General features: G+C 37.9%; 2 protein-coding genes across 10 annotated transcripts in view; one reads left to right on the top strand and one right to left on the bottom strand.

The window, feature by feature from the left end:
* MAGI3 (membrane associated guanylate kinase, WW and PDZ domain containing 3) overlaps positions 1–6986 on the top strand; it is a 286949-nt gene extending 279963 nt beyond the window's left edge. For 2 of the 4 annotated variants that reach the window (XM_054554014.2, XM_024231941.3), the window contains exons 20-21: positions 2262–2400; positions 3960–6986. In XM_054554014.2, coding sequence (XP_054409989.1) covers positions 2262–2400; positions 3960–5077 — 1257 coding nt within the window. In that variant the 3' untranslated portion in view covers positions 5078–6986. Of the gene's footprint in view, positions 1–2261; positions 2401–3244; positions 3364–3959 lie in introns of all 4 variants that reach the window. The other 2 variants (XM_024231944.3, XM_054554015.2) reach the window with 2 other exon arrangements.
* Positions 1–17394, bottom strand: part of PHTF1 (putative homeodomain transcription factor 1) — a 96951-nt gene that overhangs the window by 17908 nt on the left and 61649 nt on the right. For 3 of the 6 annotated variants that reach the window (XR_010137940.1, XR_010137939.1, XR_010137945.1), the window contains 2 exons: positions 10736–10792; positions 6582–7861 (listed from right to left, as the gene is read on the bottom strand). The gene's annotated coding sequence lies outside the window, so the exon portion shown is untranslated. Of the gene's footprint in view, positions 1–6581; positions 7862–10494; positions 10793–17394 lie in introns of those variants that run through there. The other 3 variants (XR_010137941.1, XR_010137942.1, XR_010137944.1) reach the window with 2 other exon arrangements.

Here is a 17394-nt window from a genome sequence, read left to right as displayed (position 1 = left end):
CTTCTTTATTGTTTTAGTAAGCTCTTACAAATATTTGAGTATTTGCTTTTTGGAATTTCAGTAATATGCCATTGTTTAATTTTTCTGTTTTGAAGCCAGTATCCTTCATTTTACATGTCACCTTGAAATATATTTTTTTCAACTTTTTTTTTTTATAAGTTCAGTGGGGCACATGTACAGGTTTGTTACACAGGTATATTGCATGATTCTGAGGCTTAGAATATGAATGAGTTCCCATCTCCCAGGTAGTGGGCATAGTACCCAATAGGCAGTTTTTTAGCCCTTGGCCCTCTCCTTCCCTCCCCCATCTTGTATTCCCATGTCTGTTGTTCTCATCTTTGTGTCCATGTGTACTCAGTGTTTAGCTCCCAATTACAATTGAGAACATGAAGTATTTGGTTTTCTGTTTCTGCGTTAGTTTGCTTAGGATAATGGCCTCCAGCTCCATCCATGTTGCTGTAAGGGGACATGATTTCGCTCTTTTTATGGCTGCATAGTATTCTATGGTGTGTATGTACCACATTTTCTTTATCCAATGCAGCATTCATCAATATGTGTTTGCTTGAAATAGATTTAAAATCAGTACCATCATTATGTTTAATTAGGTCTGTTCCAAAGTTATACTTGACTTTTACATATTTTCCCTTTTTCTTTTAAAATAACTGAGACATTTCTAGTAAATCACAATGGTACTAAGGTATATCTTATTCTGATCCCTAGTTTTATGTTTATTTTCCTGAGAAATGATTTTTTTTTTTTTTTTTTTTTTTTTTGAGACGAAGTTTCGCTCGTTGCCCAGACTGGAGTGCAGTGGCGCAATCTCGGCTCACTGCAACCTCCGCCTCCCAGGTTCAAGTGATTCTCTTGCCTCAGCCTTCCGAGTAGCTGGGATTACAGACATGCGCCACCACAACTGGCCAATTTTGTATTTTTAGTAGAGACAGGGTTTCTCCATGTTGGTCAGGCTGGTCTCGAACTCCCAACCTCAGGTGATCCACCAGCCTCAGCCTCCCAGAGTGCTGGGATTACAGGTGTGAGCCACCGCCCCTGGCCCTGAGAAATGATTTTACACTAACATCACTAAGTTTATGCCAGTTACTGTTAATAACTGTTCATATTAATCTATTCTCCATGCTTACGTTTTTAAGAATTTTAATCTATAAAGATGTCATTTATTCAAATACCTCATGTATGTACAGGACATAGCAGCAGTTCATAGCAGCAGTTCAAAGGAATGGGCAGTTCTCCCTGGAGGCCAGGAAAGGCTTCAAAGATAAGGAGCCGTCTGCTCAGGTTTTAGGAGATACGTTTAAAATTCAGCTCAAGTTTGAAAGTACCCTTCACATTCAGACATAGCTCTGTAGTATCATTTGGATTGTTGTTTGTAAAATGTCTAACGTGTACCCAATGCTCTCGTGCGAGAGTTGATAAGAGAACAGATGGCAGCAACAGGAAGAAACAATGTCCAGGTTTACTCACGCATAAAAATCCTACACAGGAAGTGCCCAGGTTTACTTATGAAAATCCTACACGGGGCTGGGCGCGGTGGCTCACACCTGTAATCCCAGCACTTTAGGAGGCCGAGGCGGGCGGATCACGAGGTCAGGAGATCGAGACCATCCTGGCTAACACAGTGAAACCCCGTCTCTACTAAAAATACAAAAAATTAGCCAGGCGTGGTGGCGGGCGCCTGTAGTCCCAGCTACTCGGGAGGCTGAGGCAGGAGAATGGCGTGAACCCGGGAAGCGGAGCTTGCAGTGAGCTGAGATCGCACCACTGCACTCCAGCCTGGGTGACAGAGTGAGACTCCGTCTCAAAAGGCAAAACAAAACAAACAAACAAAAAATCCTACACAGGAAAGTTTTATATGGCTATTAAAGATCTGGGCATCTTCAAATCAAGAACCAAATTCTAGAATTTGATTGACATTCTAAATTTGATTTCTATAAATTTAGAAAATTCCAAATCTGATTCTAGAATTTGATTCTTGATTTCAAGATGTCCAGATCTTAGTTAGTAGCCATATAAAACTTTCCTGTGTAGGATTTTTGTGAGTAAACCTGGACATTGCCGCTTCCTGTTGTTTGTTGTCATCTATCCTCTCATCAACTCTCACATGGCAGTACTGGGTACACGTTAGGTTAGGTATTTTACAAACGAAAGAATCACTTAGCAAGGTTGAATGGCTCAAGAGCTGACAAAAGCAGAATTTACAAAGGATGCATAGTTTCATGTTGTTCCTGTGAATGTTCTCTGTCTAGGTTGGTGACCAGATTGTTGAAATCAATGGGGAACCTACACAAGGAATCACACATACTCGAGCAATTGAGCTCATTCAGGCTGGTGGAAATAAAGTTCTTCTTCTTTTAAGGCCAGGAACTGGCTTGATACCTGACCATGGTAAGTAAAGTAGCCCACTAGTAGCTGAAAAGTTGTATATTAGGGAGGGGGCAGAAGAAAAAGGAATATATATTTGGAGAGGATAAATATTTTACTAGTTAATTCAGAGGTGAATGCTAGAACCATGAAAAGCTAGTTACATAGCAGAGTTATCATAAATAGTATTAGAAAACAAGTGACTTAGGCAGAACTTTCGTTGGAATGGAATGTATTTTAAGTTTAATCAGAAAAACATATAGTTGTTTTTATAGAGAAATGTGCCTATAAAAAAAGTGTATTAGAGGCAAACAATTTAAATATCATAAAAAACATTTTAAATCTCTTCAAAATATCCCAGCTGTTTCTCTTATTTAGCTGATTACACATTACCAACCAATATTTTTATTTCTGTAAAGCAAGATAAGTTTATATTATAATGAAGCATAGCATGAAAACTTAGGCTTTTCTGGTGACTCGGCAAGAACAAGTTGCTATCACCCTACCTGGAGACAGGGAGTTGGACCTGAGACCATGTCTGTCCTGTATTAATGTTAAACTTCCTGGGTTTCCATTGCATGTTTTGAAATATCATGGTATTTGAAAGTCACTGTTTTTTGAGTGCACTATTCTAGAAATAAAGGCAGTACCACACCCACGCAGTACTTGCCTCATCTAGCTCCCCCGCCCCCGCCCTACCCCACCCTACCCCACCGCTTTTGAGGGATAAGTGTAGACATAACCTCCTACAGTACCCTTCCAGCTTATGATTCTCTGACTGTATTATCTTCCACCATCTGCTTGTAAATCATATGTTCCCAGTGACATCTTTGCTAACTGCACTGATTTTTTTTTTTTTTTCACATAGTTCTAGGCTTTTTCTCTTCCCTCTTCAGGTTTGGCTCCTTCCGGTCTGTGCTCCTACGTGAAACCCGAGCAACATTAAGGCTTTCAGGGCTTTTCTTGGTCTTTCCTTAAAAAGACTTGGTAAATTTGCATGTCTTGTAAATCACTTTCTTCTTTTGTTTTCTTTTAAATTAAAAATGATGCTATTAAATACATCTATTTCTATCTTCTGCACTTTTCAGTCTTCTTTTGACATTAAATTTGACAGCTTAATGCAAGAGAATTATTTACAAATGCCCATGAGCCTCATTCCGGTTACCACAGTTTGGTTTCCTTTATTAATTAGTGATTTTGCCATATCCTAAACTATATCAATTCATAATAATTAGTGAGCTTCTTGGGCCACGTAATTTGGTTTAACTTTATAACTTGTAAGTTCTAATTGGGCTTTACTAATAGAGAATTTACAGATCATATATTATCTCACTAATTATATGTAATTGGAAAAAATGAATATTATTTTATGTGTATAAACAACCCATCCTTCATGTATGAACAGATGTCTGTACACATCTGCCTTTATAGAGAGAGATGTTGTAAACATATACAAACTGTATAAAATACTCATAGGCTTTTTAAGCAGTTAGGACAATTCAAATGGCTGTCAAAGTTCAAAACGTATTGTTCCTATTTGTAATTCTAAATTTAATAATGTTCCATTCAAATCACTTTTTTAGGTGATTGGGAAATTAATAATCCTTCGTCTTCAAATGTGATTTATGATGAACAGTCACCATTACCTCCATCTTCACATTCTGCTTCCATATTTGAAGAGTCTCACATGCCAGTAACTGAAGAATCTTTGAGAGTTCAGATATGTGAAAAGGCAGAAGAATTAAAGGACATTGTGCCTGAAAAGAAAAGCACTTTAAATGAAAATCAGCCTGAGATAAAGCATCAGTCTTTTCTCCAGAAAAATGTGAGTAAGAGGGATCCACCCAGCAGTCATGGGCACAGTAACAAGAAAAATCTATTAAAAGTAGAAAATGGTGTTACACGAAGAGGTAGATCGGTTAGTCCCAAAAAGCCAGCCAGTCAACATTCAGAGGAACATTTGGATAAGATTCCTAGTCCTCTAAAAAATAATCCCAAAAGAAGACCCAGAGATCGATCCCTCAGCCCCAGCAAAGGGGAAAATAAAAGTTGTCAGGTCAGCACCAGGGCAGGTTCTGGACAAGATCAGTGCAGAAAAAGCAGAGGTCGGTCGGCCAGCCCAAAAAAGCAGCAAAAAATTGAAGGAAGCAAAGCTCCATCAAATGCTGAGGCCAAATTGTTAGAGGGTAAGAGTCGAAGAACAGCAGGCTATATGGGCAGTAATGCTGAGCAGATCCCAGATGGGAAGGAAAAATCAGACATCATCAGAAAAGATGCAAAGCAGAATCAGTTGGAAAAAAGCAGAACAAGGTCTCCAGAGAAAAAAAGCAAAAGAATGGTTGAGAAATCTCTTCCATCCAAAATGACTAATAAGACTACAAGTAAAGAAGTATCTGAAAATGAAAAGGGAAAGAAAGTAACCACAGGAGAAACAAGTTCTAGTAATGATAAAATAGGAGAAAATGTCCAGCTATCAGAAAAGAGGCTGAAGCAAGAACCTGAAGAGAAGGTAGTTTCAAACAAAACAGAAGATCACAAAGGGAAAGAACTAGAGGCAGCTGACAAAAACAAAGAGACTGGAAAGTTCAAAGCTGAAAGTAGTTCTCCAGTTAAGAAAACACCGATAACTCCAGGGCCCTGGAAGGTGCCAAGTGGAAATAAAGTCACAGGCACTATTGGTATGGCTGAGAAACGGCAGTAACCTTTAGTATAAAACAAAGAAAAACAAGTTGTAATCTTTTCTTACAGCAGCATTTTCCCAGAAAAAGCCTTTTTTTTTCAGATATTCTGAAACAGATAAGTACATGTTAATGTGAGCATCAAGTTACCTAAGCTGCATGAAGGGCCTTTAGGATTGCTAAGAACCAACTGTCCCCCTGGCCAGCTGCCCTCCCTCGCACTCAGGAAGGAGCTGCATCCACACGCTCATCTGACCCGCCCTGCTCAGGCTGCCCAGCTCGTCTTCATGAGTGTCTGAACAAATGACATATGTTGATATTAACAATGTGGTCACAACTCACTTTGTATTTGTGCCAGGTTATCTACTGTATCATGTCTGTTTTTATCCTTCTCGTTCAGCTGTTTCCACAGTAATGAAAAAGTTAGGTTTGGCTTGGAAGTTGATGTTCTCAATAGCATGTTGCATGTTTACAGAGAGAAATATGTGAGTCCTTGCAGAAGAAGAGACTGTTAACTCATCGTTAAAGATGGCCGTTGTCTCTTCTAACACTACTGATGATGTCCCACTTTAAAAATAAAACCCCCAAACATCACTACTTTAAGGAAAAAAAAATGTAGTCCAATATTGATGCTTTCTTATGGCTTTTTAATTTGGCTGGATAAGTTGTTTCAAATAACTGTTAAAGATATTACTTACAATTGAATGTTCGAAATGAGAAAGTACTTTAAGCAATAGAGTTCATCTCCTGCTGTGTTATCCAACCTCGATGTATACTTACAGCATCTCAGGTCACCCTTTTTATTTCAGTTATTTAATTATGAAACCATAAAGAAGCATGTGGAAATAGTGTTTATTGTTCTTTGAAGAAAAACCACCAACTATTTCTGGATATTCTGGCTGTACCTACTACAGAAGTCATTAGTCTTTAATACATAATACATATTTGAAAAGTAAAAGTATTATATAGATTATGTGAGGGACCTAATCATGAAACCAGTTTCACAGTCCAAGTACCAACTCTTCTGGTAGCAGGTGCACAAGTTTGGGTGTTTAGAAACAACCTGTGTAGGGTATGCCCAGCAAGTGAGGACAAATGTGTAGACAGTACTTACTGGATCTTAACTTTTAGCTACATTAACTTTCTTATTTAAAAACAAGAAAGGGAGACTAAACATCTGCTTAGCTTGTACACATTTTCAGAATTCTTTTTAAAAGTCTAGTTAAAGATGTTTCTTAGAAGTTGGAGACTGTTAACAACTTCCATAAAATAGATCCAGGTTTTTCAATTCCCTGAAGCAGCATTCAGTAGCATCTTTATAAATAAAGGCACCTTCTGAGAATAAATCTATTTTATGGAGTGTGTGAACACACTTGTCCTGTCAGTCACCTGGTTTCATCTTGTTGTGAAGCACATCATGTCCAGGTCCTTCCCTTTGGGAGTCTGACTGTGAAACTCTTTAACCCAACAACTGTATTAGCCCCTGTAGATAAGACATGCTTCCCAGAGTGAGATTTTTGAAATCCCTTTTCCATCCAGAACTATATTTACCCACCTATTGTAACTATTCAAATAGAGCAAAATTAGGAGGCTTGATAAATACTAAGAATTTAGTACCACAGAAATTATTTATTTTCCCTGTAGTCCACAATTAGTGATAACAAATACTATTTTTGTTAACTGTGACATAACTTTGATGTCATATGTTGTCCTATGTGGTTCTTCCTTTCTAAGTAACCTCTGTACTGATTATATACTGACTTAGCAATGTGGCCTTGGAATGCTGAGCAAAATGTGGATGTACTGGTTGTAAATGTTTATATATTGTACAGTACCTTTATATATACACTTGAGGTTCTGATTAGAGAAAGATCTGTAAATTGCTCGTTATTTTTTATATAGATATTAAAAAAAAACAGTTTATGGCCTGCATTTCTTTTACTGTCACATTGGTTTAATGTTGCTTTGTAATGGTGGAGGTAGGTCCCATCATAGTCTGAGTCCTCAAATAGATTTTGTCCCTCCAAGTAACAAACTTTCAAAGTCCTAAAATCAGGAAGATTCTTATAATAATGATTTTACCTCTACAGCTATACTTTTATTTATAAATAGAGTTTGAAATTGTTTAGAGTTGAATATCATTATACCCATTTTTCATCCTTCATTGTAAAGAAAATAGCTTTGGATAAATAATTTGCTACTAAAAATCCTTTCGTACACTGTTGGGGAGAGAATAAAGTTTCTTATTGGAAATTCAGCTACTAAACATTTATAATGGATATAGTAACATAAGTCCAGTTACCACAAGGTCACAAAATCCCATTTCATCAGACTAACTAACGATTCACATCATTATCTTTAAAGATCATTTATTTAGTTTTATACTTACTTTTAGAATGTTTTGATTTAACTCAGTATGAAAAGTGCCTAAAACCTACTTCAAGACCATGGTTAATTTTATACTCTTAAGGTGAAATATAAATTCCCACTTACCAGTGCAAGAACTCATACTAAAAGTAAACCCACGGTCGGGCGCAGTGGCTCATGCCTGTAATCCCAACACTTTGGGAGGCCAGTGCAGGCGGATCATTTGAGGTCAGAAGTTCGAGACCAGCCTGGCCAACATGGTGAAACCCTGTCTCTACTAAAAATACAAAAATTAGCCAGGCGTGGCGGCGGGTGCCTGTAATCCCAGCTACTCGGGAGGCTGAGGCAGGAGAATCGCTTGAACCCGGGAGGCGGAGGTTGCAGTGAGCTGAGATCATACCACTGCACTCCAGTCTGGCTGACAGATGATGAGACTCCGTCTCAAAAAAAAAAAAAAAAAAAAAGTAAACCTAAACTTCTAGTTCCCAGACCCCACAGTGAAGATGTGCCATAGCAGAGGCTGCAGAAACTGGCAGTAAAATTGTTGTTTTAGTGAACATATTTTCTTACTGGTCACAACAGGGAGAAAAGCTTTGAGATATTATTACATTGTCTCACTAGTGAGATTAGAAGGCTAAGACCCTATGATGTTGTCTTTAGTTATATCAGTCTTGGACCAGGCAGCTTTTGAACAGGGTCAACTCTTATTTCAGAAGTCTTGGATCCAGAAAGGCACTTGGCTTTTTATTCTACATGAGAATACCTTGTTACTTCCCTTTTTAATAGCAAGATTTAAAAGAGAAACAAATGTAATCATGTAGAAGTAAAACCAAATGCTTTTAAACATGTAGACAAAGAATTTTATGTTTAATATGTCCACCATTCAAAGAGTAAGGATTTATAAGGCAAGGAGTATTCAGATTAAACTGTATAACAGTCTCACTAATGACTTCCAGAAAGCTGTATTTAAGTTGAAGCTTAGTCCACAGTGGAGCTAAGGAACATTGATATAAACTTGTTACAAAATGTGACATTTCAGTGTGGTATGAGGAATACATCAGAGCAACTTTTTACATCATCATGACATGCTCCAAGGCCTAAAAACTATTTGTGCTTTTGAAACAATAACATTTATTTATTCAGGTGGCTCTTTTCTGGTTCTATTAGTTTATCGGGAATATGACTTGTTTAAAGCATGTCATTATTACATGGAATCTATAATCTTTGCTTTTAGCTAGCTGAATTAATATATCAACTAAGTTGGATATTTTTTCAACATTGCTAGGCAAGTAGCCTTAAGAATTATAAAGCCAGGCATGGTAGTATACACCTGTAGTCCAAACTACTCAGGAGGCTAAGCTGGGAGGATCACTTGAGCCCAGGAGTTTAAGTCCAGCTTGGATGACACAGTGAGACCCCATCTCAAAAATAAATCTTTTTTTTTTTTTTTTTCCCTTGAGATGGAGTCTCATTCTGCTACCCAGGCTGGAGTGCAGTGGCGTGATCTTGGCTCACTGCCACCTCTGCCTCCAGCAATTCTCCCACCTCAGCCTCCCCAGTAGCTAGGACTACAGGTGCGCACTACAACACCCAGCTAATTTTTGTACTTCTTGGTAGAGATGGGGTTTCACCATGTTGGCCAGGCTGGTCTCAAACCCCTGATCTCAGGTGATCTGCCCACCTCAGCTTCCCAAAGTGCAGGGATTACAGGTGTGAGCCACTGCGCCCAGCCAAAAAAAAAAAAAATTTTTTTTAAGTAGTATAATAAGGGAGTATGAAGGCTTATAAAGAGAATTCTGGCTGGGTGCGGTGACTCACGCCTGTAATTCCAGCACTTTGGGAGGCCGAGGCAGGTGGATCAGGAGGTCAGGAGATCAAGACCATCTTAGCCAACATGGTGAAACCCATTTCTACTAAAATACAAAAAATTAGCCGGGTGTGGTGGTGCATGCCTGTAATCTCAGCTACTTGGGAGGCTGAGGCAGGGGAATCGCTTGAACCTAGGAGGCAGAGGTTGCAGTGAGCTGAGATCGTGCCACTGCACTCCAGCCTGGTGACAGAGCAAGACTCTGTCTCAAAAAAAAAAAAAAAAAAAAAAAGAATTCTATTTAATAGAAAACTCTGAATCTTTCCTATTTATACATTAAAATAGGAAAACACAGCCAAGAGCTTTAATTTAGCCTAAACCTATATCTTGACAAATAATCCTGTGGGTATTTTGCAACATTGCATTCAAGTCAAGCCTAACTATTAGCAAATACACAAATTAAGAGACATATTTTGTCCTTAATAAAAGATAATCAGCTGGGCACAGTGGCTCACGCCTGTAATCCCAACACTTTGGGAGGCCGAGGCAGGTGGATCACAAGGTCAGGAGATCGAGACCATCCTGGCTAACACGGTGAAACCCCGTCTCTACTGAAAATACAAAAAATTAGCCAGGCGTGGTTGCACGCGCCTGTAGTCCCAGCTACTCAAGAGGCTGAGGCAGGAGAATTACTTGAACCTGGGAGGCAGACGTTGCAATGAGCCAAGATCGCACCACTGCACTCCAGCTTGGGTGACAGAGCGAGACTCCATCTCAAAAAAATTTTAAAAAAAAATAGAAAAATAAAAGACAACCATTTATTAACTAGAGTAATACCCTATTATACCTTATAGGCTCAGGATATGCTGCAGGAAAGGTATAGAATTATTGCACATTTGTGAAACTCACACTTCACTATTCAACATGGGCCCCAATAACAGCAGGGAGCAAAGGATTACTAAACTAGCCAGTACATGAATAGATCAGGTTTAATGAATTAACTCCCAAGTGACACACTGTATTTGGGAGAGAGACTCATCTAGCCTATTATGAGTGTGTAGATCTAAAAGTTTTCACACATAAATTTCATTAATTTGAAAGATTATTTTTATACTGCATAGGTCCACTTGCCTCTAAATAAAATGAACCTAAAATAAAAACAAACTTATACTTTGTGAGACATCCTGGTATTTAGAATTTTTCTACCTGTCTCTGAAAGTCAGAACCATACTCCAATGAGGCAAGTATTTGGTTATTCAACTTCTCAAAGTGTTTATATTATACATGGGCCATATTGTACATATTTAGAAAGTCTGTAGATCAGCAGTCCCCAACCTTTTTGGCACCAGAGACTGATTTCATGGAAGGCAATTTTTCCACAGACCTGGGGGCAGGGAGAAGGGATGCAGGGAGGGGGTGGTTTCAGGATGATTCAAGTGCATTACATTTACTGTGCACTTTATTATCATTTCATTGTAATATATAATGAAATAATTATACAACTCACCATAATGTAGAATCAGTGGGAGCCCCGAGCTTGTTTTCTTGCAACTAGACGTCCCATCTAGAAGTGACGGGAGACAGTGACAGATCATCAGGCATTAGATTCTCATAAGGAGCACATGACCTAGATCCTCACATGCACAGTCCACAACAGGGTTCACGCTCCTCTAAGAATCCAATGCTGCTGCTGACCCGACAGAGGTGGAGCTCAGGCAGTAATGCAAGCAGTGTGAGCAGCTGTAAATACAGATGAAGCTTCACTCTCACCTGCAGCTCACCCCTGCTGTTCAGCATGGGTGTGGGTGGCTGGGGACCCCTGCGGTATATTATACACCCATAGCAACTTTAGGAGAGAGAATTTTTCCCAATATAACTGCAGATTATAAAATTAAGTCAACAGGTATTTTTCTTACCCTTCTATGGTTATTACTATTCCAACTAAATGTATGAATGGCCTAATCTAATTGTTTTTACATCTTGGTTTAATTTCTCAGTAACAAGTAATTATCACCAAAATCGCATTCCTTTTTTGAAATCAAAACAAAAGCCCAAGTTCCTAGAAATTATTATACAGGGATAAATGAAGCACTCAAGGTGGGAGGACCATGAAATTACAGTTGATCCTTGAAAAACATGGGTTTGAATGGTGTGGGTCCACTTATATACAGGTTTTTTTCTGTAAGTATATTGGAAAATTTTTTTGAGATTTGTGGCAATTTGAAAAAACAAACCATGTAGCCTAGAAATATAGAAAAATTAAAAAGTTATGTAGATACTAGCCTATTTTATCATTTACTATAAAATACACACAAATCTATTATAAAAAGTTAAAATTTATAAAAACATACAAACACAAACTGTACATGGCACCATTCACAGTTGAGAGAAATGTAAACAAAGATACAGTATTAAATCATAACTGCATAAAATTAACTGTAGTACATACTGAGCTACTATAATTATTTTGTAGTTACCTCCTGTTGCTATTGTGGTGAACTCAAGTGTCAAAAGATCTGCTTAAAACACCATGTGATGCTAATCATCTCTGTATGAGCAGTTCAACTCTCCATAAACCGTGGATCACAGTAAAAAGTGACCCCTTGCGGTTCTTGCATATTTTTCATGGTTAGTGCAATACTGTAAACCTTGAGGACATAAAAACTGCAGGACCCATATGAAGTACCACCAGTCATAGAAGTGCTCCCAAGAAGCACAGAAGGGTCATGACATTACAAGAAAAAGTTGAATTGCTTGATACCATAGATTGGGGTCTGTGGTTGCCCACCATTTCAAGATAAATGAGTCCAGCATAAGGACCATTGTAAAAAAAAAAAAAAAGAATAAAAGAGAAGAAGGAAGGAAGGAAGGAAGGAAAAAGAAGGAAGGAGGGAAGGAAGGGAGGAAGGGAGGGAGGGAGGGAGAAAAGAAAAAAACTCATGAAGCTTTTACTGCAGTTATGCCACCAGGCATGAAAACCTTGCACTTTTTGTGAAATAGCTTTTAACTTGCATTTAAAATGCAGCTTCATGTGAGTATGGGAGTGCTCTAAGGCATATCTATAGATTCCAATGTGATTCAAGAAAAAGCAAAGTTATATGACAACTTAAAGCAAAAGGAAAGTAGATTTGCTGATGAAGAAGTAGCAGACGAGTTCACAGATGCCATTCAGAAGATAACTGAGAAGAAAAGATATCTGCCTTAACAGGTTTTTAATGCAGAAGAAAGTGCCTATTCTGGGAAATAATGCCACAAAGGAAATTTATTAGAAAGAGAAGCAAGCACCATGATTTAGGCAGGAAAGGATAAGCTAACACTGTGCAAATGCAGTTGTGTTTACGATCAGGACTATATATATCTGTAAAGCTGCTAACCCCCAAGCCTTGAAGAAAAAAAAAAAAAAACACCAGATGACAGTCTTTTGGTTGTATACCAAGAAGTCCTAGACAATGAGAACCCTTTTTCTGGATTGGTTCTGTCAATGCTTTGTCCCTAAAGTCAGGGAAGTACCTTGCTAGTAAGACACTATCTTTTAAAGTTCTTTTGATACTGGACAATGCCTCTGGCCACCTAGAACCCCATAAATTCAACACCAAAGCGATGAAGTGGTCTCTGTGCTCCCAAACACAACATCTTTAATTCAGGAATAAGGGGGTCATAAGGGCTTTTTAGATCCATTACACACAGTACTCTGGAAAGGACTGTCAATACTGTGAAAGAGAACCCCAAGAGAGAACATTATGAAAGTCTGGAAGGAATGATTATGCCATGCCACTGAAAATGCCATCATTGTTACAGAAAAAGCTGTGAAAGCCAACAAGCCCAAAACAATAAATTCTGGCTGGAGAAACCTGTGCAGATGTTGTGCATAACTTCATAGGATTTACAAAAGAGTCAGTCAAGGAAATCGTGAAAGAGATTGTGGATGTGGCAAAAAAAAGTGGGGTGTGAAGGGTTTCAAGAGAAATTCAGGAGCTAATAAACACCACACCATAGGAATTAACAAATGACTTGTTGATGGAGATGAGTGCTTCCAAATCAGTGCAAGATGATGAGGAAGAAAACTTAGAAGCAATGCCGAAGAACAAGATGATATAAGACAATCTGGCAGAAGGGTTCCAACTATTCAAGGCTGCTTTTGACTTCTTTTACAACATGGACTCTTCTATGATATGGACACTGAAACTAAAGCAAACAGTAGAAGAACGACTGGTACCATATAGAAACATTTTTAGAGAAATGAAAAAAGCAAAAAGTCCAATTACAATATATTTCTGTAAAGTTAGACCAAGTGTGACTGCCTCTTGTGCTTCCCCTTCCATCTCTGCCACCCCTGAGTCAGCAAGACCAACCCCTCCTCTTCCTCCTGAGTCTACTCAATGTGAAGATGACAAAGAGGAAGACTTTTATGATGATCCACTTCTACTTAATGAATAGAAAATATGTTTTCTCTTTCTTAGGATTTTCTTTATAACATTTGTCTTTTGTCTAGCTCACTTTAAGAATACAGTATATAATACAAATAACATACAAAATGTGTTGATTGTTTGTGTTACTGGCAAGACTCCCAGTCAACTGTAAGCTATCAAGTTTTGGGGGCATCAAAGTTACACATGAATTTTTGACAGGAAAGGAGGATGGTGCCCCTAACCCCTGCATTGTTCAAGAATCAAATGTATGACCCTTCTATCCTAACAGAAAAAAAACTACACAAATGGTAAATTACTTGAGGTCTATTCTTCATTCAACACATTTTTATTGAACACTTATTATATGTTCTGGGGACAAGAAGAAGTCTCTGCCTTCAAGGGACTTACACTCTAGCGGGAAAGGAAACGACAGTCAAAAAATAAACACGATAAAATTGCGGTAAGTGCCATGAAGAAAATCAATAAGGTGATATAACTGATAATGGATAAAATGGGTAACTACTTTAACTAGGGTCATCAGATAAGGCCCTCTAAGGAACTGACAGCTGACAGCTGAGAGATAAGCAGCAGCCAGCCAGCCAGAGATGAACCTAAGAAAATATATTCCAGGCAGATGAAACAAGCTTGCACAAGCCTGATATGAGAAAGAACTTGGAATAATAGAAGAGCAGAGGGAGGTCAGTGTGGTGGTGAGGTAAAGGAGTGAGGCTGTAAAGTAAAGGAGGTGAAGCTGGAAGGCAAGGTAAGCATGATAATGAAGGGCCTTGGAAGCCACCAAAGAGAAAGCCAGGAAAGGTTTAAGTAGGAACAACGTTAGTTTCCAAATTTTGAAGCTCATTCATGTGGCTATGAAAAACCAACTGTAGGAGACAAGAATGGAAACAGACCAGTGAGTCACACAGTAGTCCAGGTGAGAGTGAAGGAGGTTTAACCTAGTAGCTGTGGAAATGTAGAACTGGCATGACATGGTAGTAGATTAGATATGGAGCTTTTGGCCTGAGTAATTGGAGAAACTCATTTACTAAGGTAATGAAGAGTTGTTTTACTCTTCAACTTTCAAACAACTGAAAAACAATTTTAAAAATATGAAAAAATAGATTTTAGATATTAGACACCAGGCAGCACAGGACAGTAGAATTAAACAAGGTGAGTCCCATGATTGCTCCAAGATTATTGCATACAGGCAGTTTTACAAGGAGGCAGTTTCTAGGCTGTGGTGCAAGAAGGGAGAACCCAAAAAGAACCAAGCAGTCTTGCTGAGTTGAGGAGACAGAATTGAGAATTTGGGGAAGGCCTGGGGTCTAGAATTTTAGGTAGGAGTACCAAGGAGAATGCAGCTACACAGAAAGGGAGGGGCTCCAGAGACATGCAGAGGGCTCCTTTCAAGTCTTTGGCTGAATATTGATCAGCACAAGCATGTGAGGGAATACCCAAGAACAGGTTAAGAACCTCCAAGAAGCAGGCAGAAAAATTCCAAAGTTCACACAAGTCTGGGAATAGTTCATGCTACTACAGCCAAAGAAAAAACCTCATAATGAACAGAGCATCAGGTAGAGTACTCAGAAGGATATTCCTTCAGTAAATGGAGAAAAACTAAAGGCTGCTCTTGCCCACCTAACAAAGCTTAAAAGCAAGCCTTGAAATAATCAGACTGTTTCCAATAACTTTACAGTGTTCCAAAACAAAGCTCTCAAGAATATTTAAAAGACTACCAAGAATACACACATACACACAAAAACCAACAGTATAAAATTCATAGCCAATAAAAAATTACCAGGCATGCAAAACAGCAGTACAATGACCCAAAATGAGGGGGGAAAATGACCCCAATAACTGTTTTAATATCTTTATATACTATTCTTATTATAAATGTATTATGTTAAATGAGGTAGAGAAAAGAATACTCATGTTAAAGATAGACATGGAAGATATAAAAAAGACCAAAACCAAACTTCTAGAGATGAAAAATGCATAGGATGGGATCAATAGCAAATTAGCGCAAAAAAAGCAAACTTGAAGGCACAGCAAAAGAAACCATCCAAAATTAAAACAAAGAAAAGGCTGGAAAAATGTATAAAGCATCAGTGAGTTGAGGAACAACTTCAAGCAGTCTAATATACATGTAAATTTGAGTTCCAGAAGGAAGAAGTAAGAGTAGACTATAGAAAATTTATTTTAAGTAATAGCAAAAATTTTTCCAAACTGTATGTGAAAATAGAAAACTACATATAAAATAATATGATTACAAACCCACAGATCCAGTAAGTTCAACAAACCCCAAGCACAGAACACATGAAGAAAGCTAAACCAATGTACACTATAATTGAACTGCACAAATTCAATGGTAAAGAGAAAAATCTTAAAAGTAGCCAAAGTTTAAAAAAAAAAAAGAAAGAAAAAAGACACTTAACATACAGAGGAGCAAAGATTAGAGTGACTGTAGACTTCTTGTCAGAAACAATGCAACAACCCAGGAGGTAACAGTACAACCACATCTTTAAACCTAGAATTTTATACCCAGCAAAAGTATCTTTCAAACATAAAAATTTAAAATCTTTCTCAATAGGGTAGGCCTATACACCTTGCTAAAAGGATTTTCGATTTTTATCTTCAAAGTGCTAATAAGCCACTAATGGATTCTAAATGATGAGACTTACATTTCAGAAAAGATATATTACATTTTTGAGATGAGTGGGTTAGGTGTGGGGGAAAGAGGAGTCAAGCATACATAAGAGCAGAGATAGCAGAAACTTGCTCAAAAAACAAAGGATGCTGACTTAAATAAGAGCAGTGGCAGTGGGGAGGAAGAAGAGTGGACTGATTAGAAAAATATCTAGAAGATAATTATTCAAAGACTCATTGATTGGATGTGAGGTATGAGGAAGAAAAATGAGTCAAGAATCATTCCTAAGTTTCTGATATAATTAACTATACTTACATATAATTTTACCCACCTGAAAAATAATTTAAACCAACATACACCATCAAAACCACAAATGAAGCAATCCACACAATTGAATTAATATACTCTAAACACTGCTTTTAAACTAAGAATTAACTGTGTAAAAGTTGTACATAAAAATAGAACAGCAATTTTGTAGAAGAAAAAGATGAAGGCATCACTTTTCATTTGAAATCTGCAGTGAGCTCAATTTTGGATTTGAGATCACTGCCACTGTTCCCTATGGAAACAGTAAAAGCATGGTTTCTATGAACCATCTGTTGAGATGCTGAAGTGCTTCTACAGAACACTTCCTTCTAAAGGTAGATCACTATAATGGAATTTTACCATTTAAAAAATTGTAACTCATGTATAAAAGGCTGCATATTTTTGGTAATCAACTTCTAGTTCAGCAACCTTGCTTTCCACGTTTCTATCTTCACAGTTAGGAATTATCAGTGAGATTTTTTTTAAGGACTTTAAATAGTAGTAACACATTTATTGTAGATTTGCTAAGTACTAAATACTTTACACTGTGCAAGTACCTTACATGACAACCTCATTTAATCTTAACAACCCTATTACATAGTTATTATCCCCACTTGTAGTTATTATCCCCATAAATGGGTTAACAAGTGAGGAAATTGATATACAAAGAGCTAATATGTGGCAGGGCCAGAGATTTGAACCCAGAAAGGTCTGACCTCAATCCCTGGACTCTTCAGAAATCCACCTCTAAACCTCACAAATATTCCTGCTTATTAGAAAATGTGCAACTGATCCTCTGATTTTGAA

Source organism: Pongo abelii, chromosome 1 (assembly GCF_028885655.2).
Source record: "Pongo abelii isolate AG06213 chromosome 1, NHGRI_mPonAbe1-v2.0_pri, whole genome shotgun sequence".
NCBI classification, from domain to species: Eukaryota; Metazoa; Chordata; class Mammalia; order Primates; family Hominidae; genus Pongo; species Pongo abelii.
The sequence above is the reverse complement of the archived record's forward strand: the minus strand, read 5'-3'. Positions and strand labels throughout refer to the sequence as shown.